The 12,050-nt window shown below is 49.2% G+C and overlaps 1 protein-coding gene across 2 annotated transcripts in view; it reads left to right on the top strand.

Moving 5' to 3' along the window:
• The window catches only part of arhgap24 (Rho GTPase activating protein 24), a 50,092-nt gene that overhangs the window by 21,965 nt on the left and 16,077 nt on the right, over nt 1-12,050 (top strand). Inside the window, exon 1 of one of the 2 annotated variants that reach the window (XM_068573682.1) lies at nt 4,556-4,596. The exons of the other annotated variant lie outside the window; for it this stretch is intronic. Coding sequence (XP_068429783.1) covers nt 4,575-4,596 — 22 coding nt within the window. The 5' untranslated portion in view covers nt 4,556-4,574. Of the gene's footprint in view, nt 1-4,555; nt 4,597-12,050 lie in introns of those variants that run through there. 2 annotated transcript variants of the gene reach the window in all.

Here is a 12,050-nt window from a genome sequence, read left to right as displayed (position 1 = left end):
TTTACTGAGCAGACTCTTTCTTTTTCTTCGTTTTCTTTGTGTTGTATTTAGAGCGTCCATGAGTAATCCTGCATCATGACGTGCATGTGACCTCGGTGACCTCTGCGGTGACTGATGGGTGTCATACATCACCGAGCTGAATGTCTAATTCACACCATGTGACGCGTGAGCTTGACTTATGATAATCACGCGGGGCAATATGAGCCGGGCCGAGTGAGTAAATCAGACTGAGACGTGCACAGACGGGATGTTCAGAGCCCTTCTTGTCCTCATGAAGCTGCTGAAGGACTGAAAAACACCTCGTCACTGTGTGATGTGCTCCATCAGGGTAACACGCTAACACCTGAACCTATAGAGTCAGACGTCTGATTAAAAAGCAACGACTGAGCGGCTGTTATCAGACGGTGAAGACAGACGTGTAATTATAAGACCTCGGACCGTTCATCATGAGGTTACTTACACGCTGGCATGTCGGCTATAAGCAACGTGATGATGGGAAGATGGATGGGGGAATTACATTATGAATATTATTGTTTAAAGGCCAAGCCGGCATGGGGGGCGGCTTTAATAGCCCAAACATTTACTCCATGCATAACGGAGCTCTTCATAACGAGCAGGCGTCTGTGTTTCAGCTTGAGAGCCTCTGTGGTGCTGACACGTCACTGCCAGGACGCTTTCAGATAGGCCCCATTCCCATAGTCATGGGTAGAGTGTGTGTGTGTGTGTGTGTGTGTGTGGGTGTGTGTGTGTGTGTGTGTGTGTGTGTGTGTGTGTGTGTGTGTAAGACCTTGGAATATGTTGATCAGACAGCCTCACAGCTTCATTCGCAGCTCTATTTCAAGGCTATTCCTTCCTCCTCTTCATTGTATATTCTTTCATGTATCATCAATACATGAAAGCATTAAGAGATCTATTAGATAAAGTAGAATAAAAGAGATTAAGCTGGAGAATAAAGAGGACAGCTCCAGGCAGTTCAGACAGAGCAGGTGCCGACGAATCAAACTCGTCATCCACTGAGATGGAAATAGTTCAGAGATTTCAAAGGAAGCGGGTGTGGCAGTGGATTTATAATACACAAGATGAAACAAGCACATATCAAATGAAAAGAAGGCAAATAAAAATCAAAGGAAAATGCAAAAAAAGGTCATAATTAAAGTAAAAATGCAGGCTCAGCTATCGCATTTCAAGGAAACGCCACCCGGCTGTAATAAATGAAAGAGCTCCCGCCGCCAGAGACAGAATATATATCAACCTGCAGGAGTTTGATCACATGCATCTGACACGCGGCATGAACAAGACGCAGCGCTGTTTCAGGCTGCTCTGATGTATTGATTTCATCAGCGTGAGGACGCATGAAGCCCACGCAGCTGCTAATGCAGCGTCAATGCAGGAGGAGGGAGCGCAGAGATTTATGGACATTACTGGTACACAAAAATAATGACGTCGCCGGAGAAGCATGAGAGACATGATTGTGTTTTGCAAAAATCAACTATTTGACGCTCTCTTCCTTTGTGTCGTTTCCCTCTCAAGCAATCTCTTCAGTTTCAGGAAGGTCACAAAGTGAACGTCTCCTCCTCAGTGTGTGTTTGTGTTTGTGCGTCTGGACGTGTTTGTGCACATGCATGTGTTCCTCCAGCGGTGCGTATGAAGTCAACAACCTGCTGCCGGTGACGCAGCAGCGTGCGGCCTCCTGGAGGAGGTGAGGCGCTTCGCTCCTGTTGTCGTTTCTTCATCTGTATTCATGTTCCACCTCAGACAGACACACACGGGTTATATCAACGTGCCGGCAGCGAGGAAGTGAGAAAATATAACGCAGCAACAGTCATATTGTCCCCAGAGACGATCCCAGTGTTTAAGATTGTGTTCACTGTGAATTGTGTTGACAGTAAACAACATACACTGTGTGTGTGTGTGTGTGTGTGTGTGTGTGTGTGTGTGTGTGTGTGTGTGTGTGTGTGTGTGTGTGTGTGTGTGTGTGTTTGGCTCTTTGGCTCCTGCTGGTCTTCCTATGAACTGCCACAAGCAGGTCAAGGTTTTCCAAATGATTCTGTGGAATATCTCAACATGGACGTTTGGTCCAGTCAATAGAAGAAGTTATTAGTTTTGACATTTTCCTGACAAACCCCGGCGCGTCCCAGAAGGTGAAGTGAGGACGCCGCCTGTGGGCCTCTGCAGAGGCCGGCTGACATTTGGACCGTGTCAGCAGGAGCAGTTTGAAAAATAAATAAAACAGCAGGAGGACACCTCCTTCCTCAGGAGGAAGAGGAGGAAATCGTTGGAGTGTGAGAACATTTCCTTGGCAGAAGTTGCTGAGAGAGATTAAAAAAAAACGCATTTCGGGGATTGTGTCCTCAAACAGATCGAAGAAAAACTCCTCAGAGCGCCAACGTGCTGAGGAGCATCTGGACGACTGTCAAACGGCTTCAACAGGACCGAAGCAGAGCCGCCATGTTCCTGACCCGCTCACAGGTTGATGAGAGGGTCGAGTTCAGGAGATCCTGACGACACGTCGCTCTGTGGATGAGGAGAAGGTCAGCGGGCTGTTCCCTGAGCTGCTGTGGGGAGTCTGGGTAAGCCGGAGAGGAGCTCCTCATGGCGCTGGACTCCTCCTCATGAGCACGCGCCTCCCTTCTGATCTGACTCCTCGTGACGGGGGAAGTCTGCAGTTTGGAGAAGATGTTGTCCTTTTAAGGTTTCATCAGATTCTGAGTGTGAGTTTGCAGTAATGCCTGTTCATGAAAGACAGAGGATGTCGCCTCCAGCTGAAGGAGAAGGCTCCATGTTTCTGTAGAGGAGGCGGAGTTATGCAGCGAGGCCAAAATCAAAGATATTGACTCGTCACGAGCTCAAATGACATGTGTGGAGGCATTTGACTGTTAAAAAAACACTGTTTTGCAAGAGGAGAAGAGACAGCAGCAAGCAGCACGAGCGCATGTGTGTAGGGTGAGTGCGTACGCCATGTTGCCTGCTCCGCTTCCCACATCGCGTCGGCAACAAGGTGTTCACACAGCTGGCAGGTGATGAGGAGAGGACGCGCTGGCTCGCCGTGGTAAACGCTTTTACCATCCGAGCTGTGAAGGTCAAGAAATGGTGAGGAAGACGTCGCAAAGTGCAGAACGGGAACACAACCTGGGAACTTTTTCCACTCGTTTATTTGACCCACATTCTTCGCTTCTCATCCAGACCGGCGCGCGGCGGCGAGCTGTCGGACCGCCCATTCAAGAAGATACGTGACAAAAAGCAGGATGTCTGGGAATCCAGCAGGTCCAAACAATAAGCTGCATACCTCCGTGTTGTTTGGTAGATCTGCCTCCTTCTCATCTTCACTCCTGCAAGAACATTCCAGGCTTCCTCCTTTCTTGAGCGCTGTGAGCGTCTGCATGAGGAAACGCACAGAGGCCCAAACGGGACAGGAAGCTCGGATGCTAACAGGCTCACTGGGGGGGGGGGGGGGGGGGGGCACATAGCAGCGTCCTCCATCAGCCTGCCGCTCTGACCCTCGTGCACAGCCCTTGCTCCACGGCGATCAGGTGGACGGGTCCCTGCGAGCGCTCATCGTGGCCCCCTGAGGACTGCAGTGTGTTTGTCTGCTGGGGGACTCTTGACTTGGATGGTATGTAAACGGGATTTCTGTCTGGATAAATATTTAAAAGTCTCCGACGAGCCGCCCCGTCGCCCTGCTGAGTTCAACCAGCGGGTCGCGTGTCGGTCTTCTGTTCGAATCCCCCTCCAGGTCCAAAGGGACGCCGTCTGTCATTTGATGTTAGCCAACGATGTGAGGGTCCGCCTTCGAAGTCCTGGTGAGACTGCAGAGCGATGAGGAGGCTATTAAAGACCTCCCTCCAGAGGCGGGTGAAACCCCGGCGTCTCGCAGGCTTCTTGGCCGCCGGCAGCGGCCTCGTCGACCCCCGCGAGGCCGTATTTATAGAGCGCCACGGATGAGTCATTTGGCAGAGCGCCCGCTCTCTTCCTTCACCAGATTTACAGGTCTTCACTTTGGGGAGGGCTGCTTGATTTACGGCCCACCCCTCCCCCTCCTCCCCCATCTCCTCCACCCCTCCCCCTCCACCTCCTCCACCCTTCCCCCTCCACCTCCTCCACCCCTCCCCCTCCTCCCCCTCCTCCTCCTCCCCCCTCCCCCTCCTCCTCCACCAGCAGCAGCTCCCTCCCCTCTCCTTCCTCCAGAGACCATCTTGCCTTCGGCTCGCTCGGTTTCATTCGGCCGCTGGCTTCGTGCAGCTGCGTTGACAGGAGTGCATGCAGAGGAAAAGGCTTCCTGAGGGGCCGACAGACTGCAGCCCCCCCCCCCCCCCCACCTGAGTGCTGCTGATTGGCGAGTCACATTGACCCGCCGTTGACTTGACAGAATGAAGTTTCCGGGGGAAGAGTGATAGTTATTAGAGGCCGAGTGCTGGAGAGAGTCCGACAGCAACAGAAGCAGATCCATTCATCTGCGGCGCCGAACAAGAACAGATGAAGAAGTGGCGGCGGGGGTCCGGCGGTGAGCAGCGACAGCGTGGCTTCTGCTCCCTGAAGCTCCAGCCGACCAGGGTGCACGACTTCTCCGGCACCCCATGGATCTTAACTGCAACCCAGGTCTGTCTCTCTCCGGCGGTAATAAATACCAGCACATCTGTTTTGGAGCGATGGCGGCGATATAATTAGACTTTGCACTGTTTTAAGTTTCCCACTGGAGGGCTGACAGCTTTACTTCTCTTATTAAACCTGCGACTCGGAGATACTCGCAGCGCTGCAAACGACTGTTCTCATTAAAAAAGAATCTTTTTCCTCATGCCGTCCATTCGTCATGTCGGCACATGAGTGTTTTACAAGGTGCAGCACATAGCGTGTTTATTGCAGCTGTGATTTCAGATCGTCACTTTACGATGCTCACGTTGCTGTTTTTGCTGTCCAGGGGACGCGGCTGCATGTTGCTTTTTATCTGCAGACAGCTCTGTCACTAACTGAGTCATTTATTCTTGTAAAATGCTTTATTGTATATGCAATGACATCTTTAATAGTTGGGCTCTCTGTGGCGTTAAAGGATGGGAATGCACTCACTCATGAATTATGCTGCAGTTTGATTGTATAGAATCTGTAGACAACTCTGTTGATGTAGTGACTTTTAACATTACCCACAATGCAGCTCAACCACCTACAGTTGGGTCAGATGTGTTATGCTAGTAGCGGCTAATGTTGCTCTCTCTTTAGCACAGAGAGCAACTCAAACATTTCTTGGTGTGTTTTCGTCACTTTACTGAGCATCACATATGAATTAAGAAAAAGTTTCATGTCTTAACTTAACAGAATGAAGACTTAATACAAAGTTTAGCAATCCCTACAGACACTATGAACTTTAACGGGTTTAACCACCTGAGCCATGACAGTTATGTGATATCATGAGCTTTTTAAAGCATATAAGTAGTGAAATACCACCCAGGTGTGTCTGCACAGATATGGAGCTTCATCATGAGGTCTTGCACCACCAGAAGCAGAGAGACGTTCCCACTGCTGGATCACGCTTCACTTTGCTTCACCGCTCGAGGCAGACGACCCGACACGCTGCTGTGAATCCATCCTGCTGGACGGAGACGCTCTCAGGCCAAACAATCTGGAGCAACACATGAGAGAAGAGGAGAATCACTGTGGATGCCGCTGCAGGAATGAGAGTCAGAGAATGCTGGCGGAGGAGAGGAGGAACGAGAGGAGAATGAGCTGGTGAAACATGTTTCATTATCTGCCTTTTGGGAGAGCAAGTAATGAACGACGAGGCGATAGAACGTGTGAATTTGCTGCTTTTCATCGTCTTACGTCATATCACACTGGACACCGTTGGGTTTTGGACGGTTTCGGACCCTAAAAGCGATTTAATGTGTGTGGAAAACTGATTTCTGGAACCAAAGGAGGAACTGATTAAATGAAACAAAAATGCAGATGAATCATAAAACGACCATTTAGCCAAAAGACCACTTCCTGTGCTGCTATAAAGAGCATCAACACGATATACAGGTTGGAAACCCTCACTGGTTTAAAAACAGGGCACGTGCACGTGCACGTGCACGTGACTCAGTGACGCTGCAGTGACTGAAGCTGTGTTCAAGCTTCAAAGCTTCAAAGCTCCGAATCGAGAGGACGAACCCAACGACATCAGCAACAGTTCAGCGACGCACAAAAGAGCCGACCTCCTCGTCAGCGTTTCTGTCTCGCTCCACGTCGATCACCCCCCCCCCCCCCACCGACCCCCCCGCCACAACCACACCCCCCTCCCCGTTATCTCCATCCATCCCCCCCCATCCTCCCCCCTCAACCGGCTTTGGCAGAGAAAACAACGCAGATGTTTGTCGCGGCGACAGGACTGCTGCCACGGGCAAAACCCCTAAACAGCTCATCTCACCCGTCGGCTGAGGAAACAATTGGACGACGAGTCTTGTTTTTGTTCCTTCTTGGTGCTTCACACAAGATGTGTGTGAACATCTGGCACCGGCAGGAGACACAGAGACGGGAGGTTTCCGCTCCGGCATCACCGGGAACATGCGTCGGTCATGTTCCACGTCATCCGTCACCAAGAGGAAGCATGAAGTGGTGGGAAAGCTCGTGCAGGCGGGTGACGGATGAGCGTCTGCCCCCCCCCCCCCCCCCCCCCCCCCCCCCCCCACCCCCCCGACAGGCCCGTGAGCAATCAAGCAAATGAAAACGTTGATGAATGCGTCTATGAACATAACCAGTGTGAGTTCATCAGGAAGCGGCTTCAGGTGCGTGGACATCACAGACGCATTCAGGGTCTTTGCTCTTCCTCACGTCTGGGGTTAAAGGTCTTCCTCACCGCTCAGCCATGACGTTCCTTTCTGATCCTCCCTCGACGCCGGTTCTCACCAGGGAAAAGCAGAACACCAAGGCAGCCAAACAATAAACCAGAAGGGTTTCAGTGACCTCGTGTGAAGAGTTCAAAGGGCTGACTCCAGCTGTCGCTGTGCAGGTGTGCAGGTGTGCAGGTGTGCAGGTGTGCATCTGGCCTGAAGCCCCCGTCAGCGCTGAAAGGGGATATTAGAAGGTATTAGTGAGCCCAGCAACAGGTACTTTGTCGAGTCACCCCTCGTTTCTTTCTTTGGTTTAGAGGGAGGTGCAGCCCCTTCGCTGAGGGCCAGGAGGCTTGTCTCCAGACATTCATCCAGGTAACGAAGATTACAAAGCTGGAGGGTCTGAAACAAAGCAGCAGACTGAGGAGGAAGACTAAAACATGTTTACAGCAGCGTCACTGTCTCCATCGCTGTGTGTGTGTGTGTGTGTGTGTGTGTGTGTGTGTGTGTGTGTGAAGTTTCCACTGACAACATCCTGTATCAAACTCAAAGATATTTGGATGTTAAGACAAGCTGCGATCCTTCGTTTTGGTATGAATTACACAGATTTACAGGCTGATATATCTATATGTCTATAGATATAGATATAGATATAGATATATCTATATCTATATATATGCACTTGTCCGATCGGTGATCTGTCACAGAGATACGTTTACAGAACCGTAAGGAACACGCACCATCACACGCAGCAGAAACACAGTTTGACTGCTGGTGCATTCAAATCTTCAGGACTTCTCAGCGCTCTCTGGGTGTTTCTCTTGGATCCGTTTCAGTCTCTTTCTCTGAAGCATGAAGTCTGACGCAGTGTTTCCTCAGAACAGCTGCTCACCAGAACTCACCACCGTGAACGTTTGGACGGGACGTTCAGCTCCTCGTGGTGTGAACCGTCGACTCCTCAGGATTTCAGTATTTTAACTAACCTCAAACTCTTGTCGAGCGCGGCTCAAAGGTGCTTGGGATGCATCTCACGCCGCACTGCGAGTCACCGTGAGAATGAAGCGTGGAACAGAAGGCTCGTGGTTTCGTGGCGATTTGACGAGAGCTGCTATAAATGTCAGTTGTGACTTATTTTTACAGTTTTATTTTGGACTGTTAAGACTTTTGAAACAAGTCAAACATGAAGGATCACTGTGGTCTTATTTGTTCAGAGGTCTGAAGGTTGTTTGATTCAGGTTTCCTGCCTGAAAGCTGCTTTGGTTTCCATTTCAGGGAAGTAAAGAAACTGGAAACGCTCTTAAGAGTCCAGTAAATCAACCATCACAGGAAACATGATGTGCTGTGTCCTCATGCTGTCACAGTTCAACTGGAAAGCTTTAAGATTGATGGAAGACGCTGGATCCAGGTTTGGACTTAGTGGAGCCAAACAGAACAAACGCAGCCTCGTTTCTACCCGTTCCTCCGTTCAGTCTCTCCTCTTTTAATCCATGACTCCGGCTTCTGGTCCAACACCAGATCATCTGGACTTCAAGTCGTGAGCCGTGTTTCCTTTTTGCTGAAGTTGAAATCGAGTCCCCTCTTGCATAAGTCTATATTTACAGCAGCACACAGACGCAGCTCTTTATTTAGTTGGCTTGGAATCAGAACGGAGCCACCGGACGTCCTCATGGCGGCTCATTGAAGACGCTCTCCTTCACCTCTCAGCACCAGAGGCTTCAGCTCCACGTGGACATTATTCTGCGTTCTTTGTCCGGCGCCGCCTCCCTCCAGGCGCCTGCAGAGGACAACACCCCTCGTCCCCTTTGAGAAACATGGAGATGCAGCAGAGATCAGCTGGTCACCAGGATGGAGTTCTAGTTGGAGTTCAGGATGTTTGGTGATGCAAGAGTGAGATTTGGTGTCAACCTGATGACTTTATGTCCTGATGGACGGTCGTCACATGGAGGCCATAGCTGCCAGTAACACTTCTTTTAATGATCATTTCATCTGTGAAAACCTAAAGATTTGACTTTCCCAATGATTCCAAGAGAAAAACAAAGTTTGAGGAGCAAAGTGAGAAAGTTTCTGTTTCTGCTGAAATTACTTTTTAATTCTGCTGTTAATCAACCAGTTAATGAATTAACTAAAGAGTTCACCTCATGTTGTCATTTCATCACAACAATCAGACGCTTTAATGCAAGTAACAGTTATTATTATTAATAATAATTGTTGTGTTTAATCCATAAAACGTCTTCAATACTTATATGTACATGTTAGTTTAACTTACTTCATTGAAGGCTTCATTATGAGTTTGACAGTTTATTCAAATTAATTGAACTTGTTTATTCAAAATGTTTGAATATCAAATCAAAGTGATATAAAACTAGTTGTAATAATGTGGAATATTATAATAATATATGTCTTAAAGCAGAAAAGAATCAGAATCAGCGTTAATGGCCTCGTTCATGTTCTCAAGGCCGTTGCTCTTCTACTTGTATACAAATAAAGACATTAAAGTAAACAGAACAACAGTAAACATGATATCATTATGTCAACAGTGAAGACGTGAAAACGTTTGCTTCTGAGGTCGAGCCCCGAACCTCCATCTGGGTATTGTTCCCGTCCCTAAGAGAGCTGTGTGTGTGTGTGTGTGTGTGTGTGTGTGTGTGTGTGTGTGTGTGTGTGTGTGTGTTCTACTCCACAACCCCCTCTTCAAGCTTCCCCTCCTTCACTTTCTCTTTCACAGCCTCTCAGCTGTGCTCACTCACTCAGGCCAGAAAGATGGAGGAGCAGCTCCTCCTTCAGGGCTCCTCCTCCTTCAGGACTCCTCCTCCTTCAGGACTCCTCCTCCTTCAGAGACCCCTCCTTCAGGTCTCCTCCTCCTTCAGGGCTCCTCCTCCTTCAGGGCTCCTCCTCCTTCAGGGCTCCTCCTCCTTCAGGTCTCCTCCTCCTTCAGGACTCCTCCTCCTTCAGAGACCCCTCCTTCAGGGCTCCTCCTCCTTCAGGACTCCTCCTCCTTCAGGGACTCCTCCTCCTCCAGGGTTCATGGAGGTGGTTCATGGAGGTGGTTCATGGAGGTGGTTCATGGAGGTGGAGGTGGTTCATGGAGATGGTTCATGGAGATGGTTCATGGAGGTGGTTCATGGAGGTGGTTCATGGAGGTGGTTCATGGAGATGGAGATGGTTCATGGAGGTGGTTCATGGAGGTGGTTCATGGAGATGGTTCATGGAGGTGGTTCATGGAGGTGGTTCATGGAGATGGAGATGGTTCATGGAGGTGGTTCATGGAGATGGAGATGGTTCATGGAGATGGTTCATGGAGATGGTTCATGGAGGTGGTTCATGGAGGTGGTTCATGGAGATGGAGATGGTTCATGGAGGTGGTTCATGGAGATGGAGATGGTTCATGGAGATGGTTCATGGAGGTGGTTCATGGAGGTGGTTCATGGAGATGGTTCATGGAGGTGGTTCATGGAGGTGGTTCATGGAGATGGAGATGGTTCATGGAGGTGGTTCATGGAGATGGAGATGGTTCATGGAGATGGTTCATGGAGATGGTTCATGGAGATGGAGATGGTTCATGGAGATGGTTCATGGAGATGGAGGTGGTTCATGGAGGTGGAGATGGTTCATGGAGGTGGAGATGGTTCATGGAGATGGTTCATGGAGATGGAGGTGGTTCATGGAGATGGAGATGGTTCATGGAGGTGGTTCATGGAGATGGTTCATGGAGATGGTTCATGGAGGTGGTTTATGGAGGTGGTTCATGGAGATGGAGGTGGTTCCTGGAGGTGGTTCATGGAGGTGGTTCATGGAGATGGAGGTGGTTCATGGAGGTGGTTCATCAGGCCTTTCGTAGCGTACCACAGTACAGATTGTGTGACTTACAGCGGCTGCATCAAGGTAACAGTGTGTTCTGTGTTTCCTGAAGAGCCTCCTGTCACACAGTGGATTCATGTTTAGAAGACGCATCTCAACCACGAGCTTCTTGGTTGCAACAGCTGCACGTTGGTGAGGATGTAGATCATCTGGAGGGATATCGCTCATGAACGCCACGCCTCCGTTTGGAAAGCAAAAGAGGAAAAAGGAGGAAATAACAGCAGTTTGTGTTTCCGCTTGACATCCTCGTCATCGCTCCACACGACAGAAGAGACGTTCTCCACGTCGCTCTGTGAGCGAGCGACTTCCTGCCCCGCTGGAGGTACTCATGATGAGCGCACTTCTGAGAAGACTATCATTAGACACAATATTGAATCTCAACTTGCCCCTGCCTGCACGCAAACAAGAAGACTCTCACAGACAAGACAGAGCACACACACACACACACACACACACACACACACACACACACACACACACACACACACACACACACACACACACACACACACACACACACACAGTGGGGGAATCAAACCATGTGCTGCATTAAAGCTGCATTGTTTCTGGCTCGGCAGCAGCTGCTTCCTCCACTCGGCCGGCAGCACAATCAAAGTCTGGAAGAACAATTTCACAAGTTTTCCCACTGAAAGTATTCGGCCTTTGAGGATTCTGAATATTTCTTCCTTTGGCCCGGCAACATGAAAACAAATTGGCCATGTTTATTGTCGGCCATGTTTGTTGTTGGGCGCTTGCATTGAGGTGAATATTGAAGGTGCATCACATGTTGCACGGCTCTGAAGGTAGAGACACATATTCTATCTATTATATTATATCTTTATGGGTTTAGTTGTGTACTCTGTGTCGTGTTGTGAGGATCGATCATCTTCATATGTTTGTTAAATGTGAAACTACAGAACAGGAGCTAGTTAGCTTAGCATAAAGACTGGAGAAACAGCTAGCCTGCTCCAATGTGTTTGTTACACTTGTACAAAAGCAGGAGTCAACAACTTGGAAGTTTTAAGGAGGTTTTTTTGAAGCTAAGCTAAGCTAACGTCTCCTGGCTGTAGTTTCATGATTTAACGGACACATCTGAGAGTTGTATCAATGTTTTTGTCTAACTTAAGTCAAGAAGGAGAACACCAGCATATTGTCCAACTCCTCCTTTCAGCCAAAACAGACAATACAGACTGAACAATACGCAGTTTGCAAAGGAGCATTTTCATATCGTAGCAGGTACGACGTCGTGCTAGCATCCTGTGGCAGTGGATTAAAACTGTAATCTGCACAACGTCTCTTTTAAATCCCGTGCAACCGCCTCCATGTTGTAGACTATCTGCGTGTTGTTCTGCAGGACTTCCTGTCAGAGCTGCAGTGAACCGGGGCTGCAGGTAT

The sequence above is a fragment of the Clinocottus analis genome, unplaced genomic scaffold (genome assembly GCF_023055335.1).
Source record: "Clinocottus analis isolate CAN_PGR_092001 unplaced genomic scaffold, fCliAna1.0.p SCAF_13, whole genome shotgun sequence".
Lineage (NCBI taxonomy): Eukaryota > Metazoa > Chordata > Actinopteri > Perciformes > Cottidae > Clinocottus > Clinocottus analis.
This window is presented reverse-complemented; position numbering and strand designations above follow the sequence as displayed.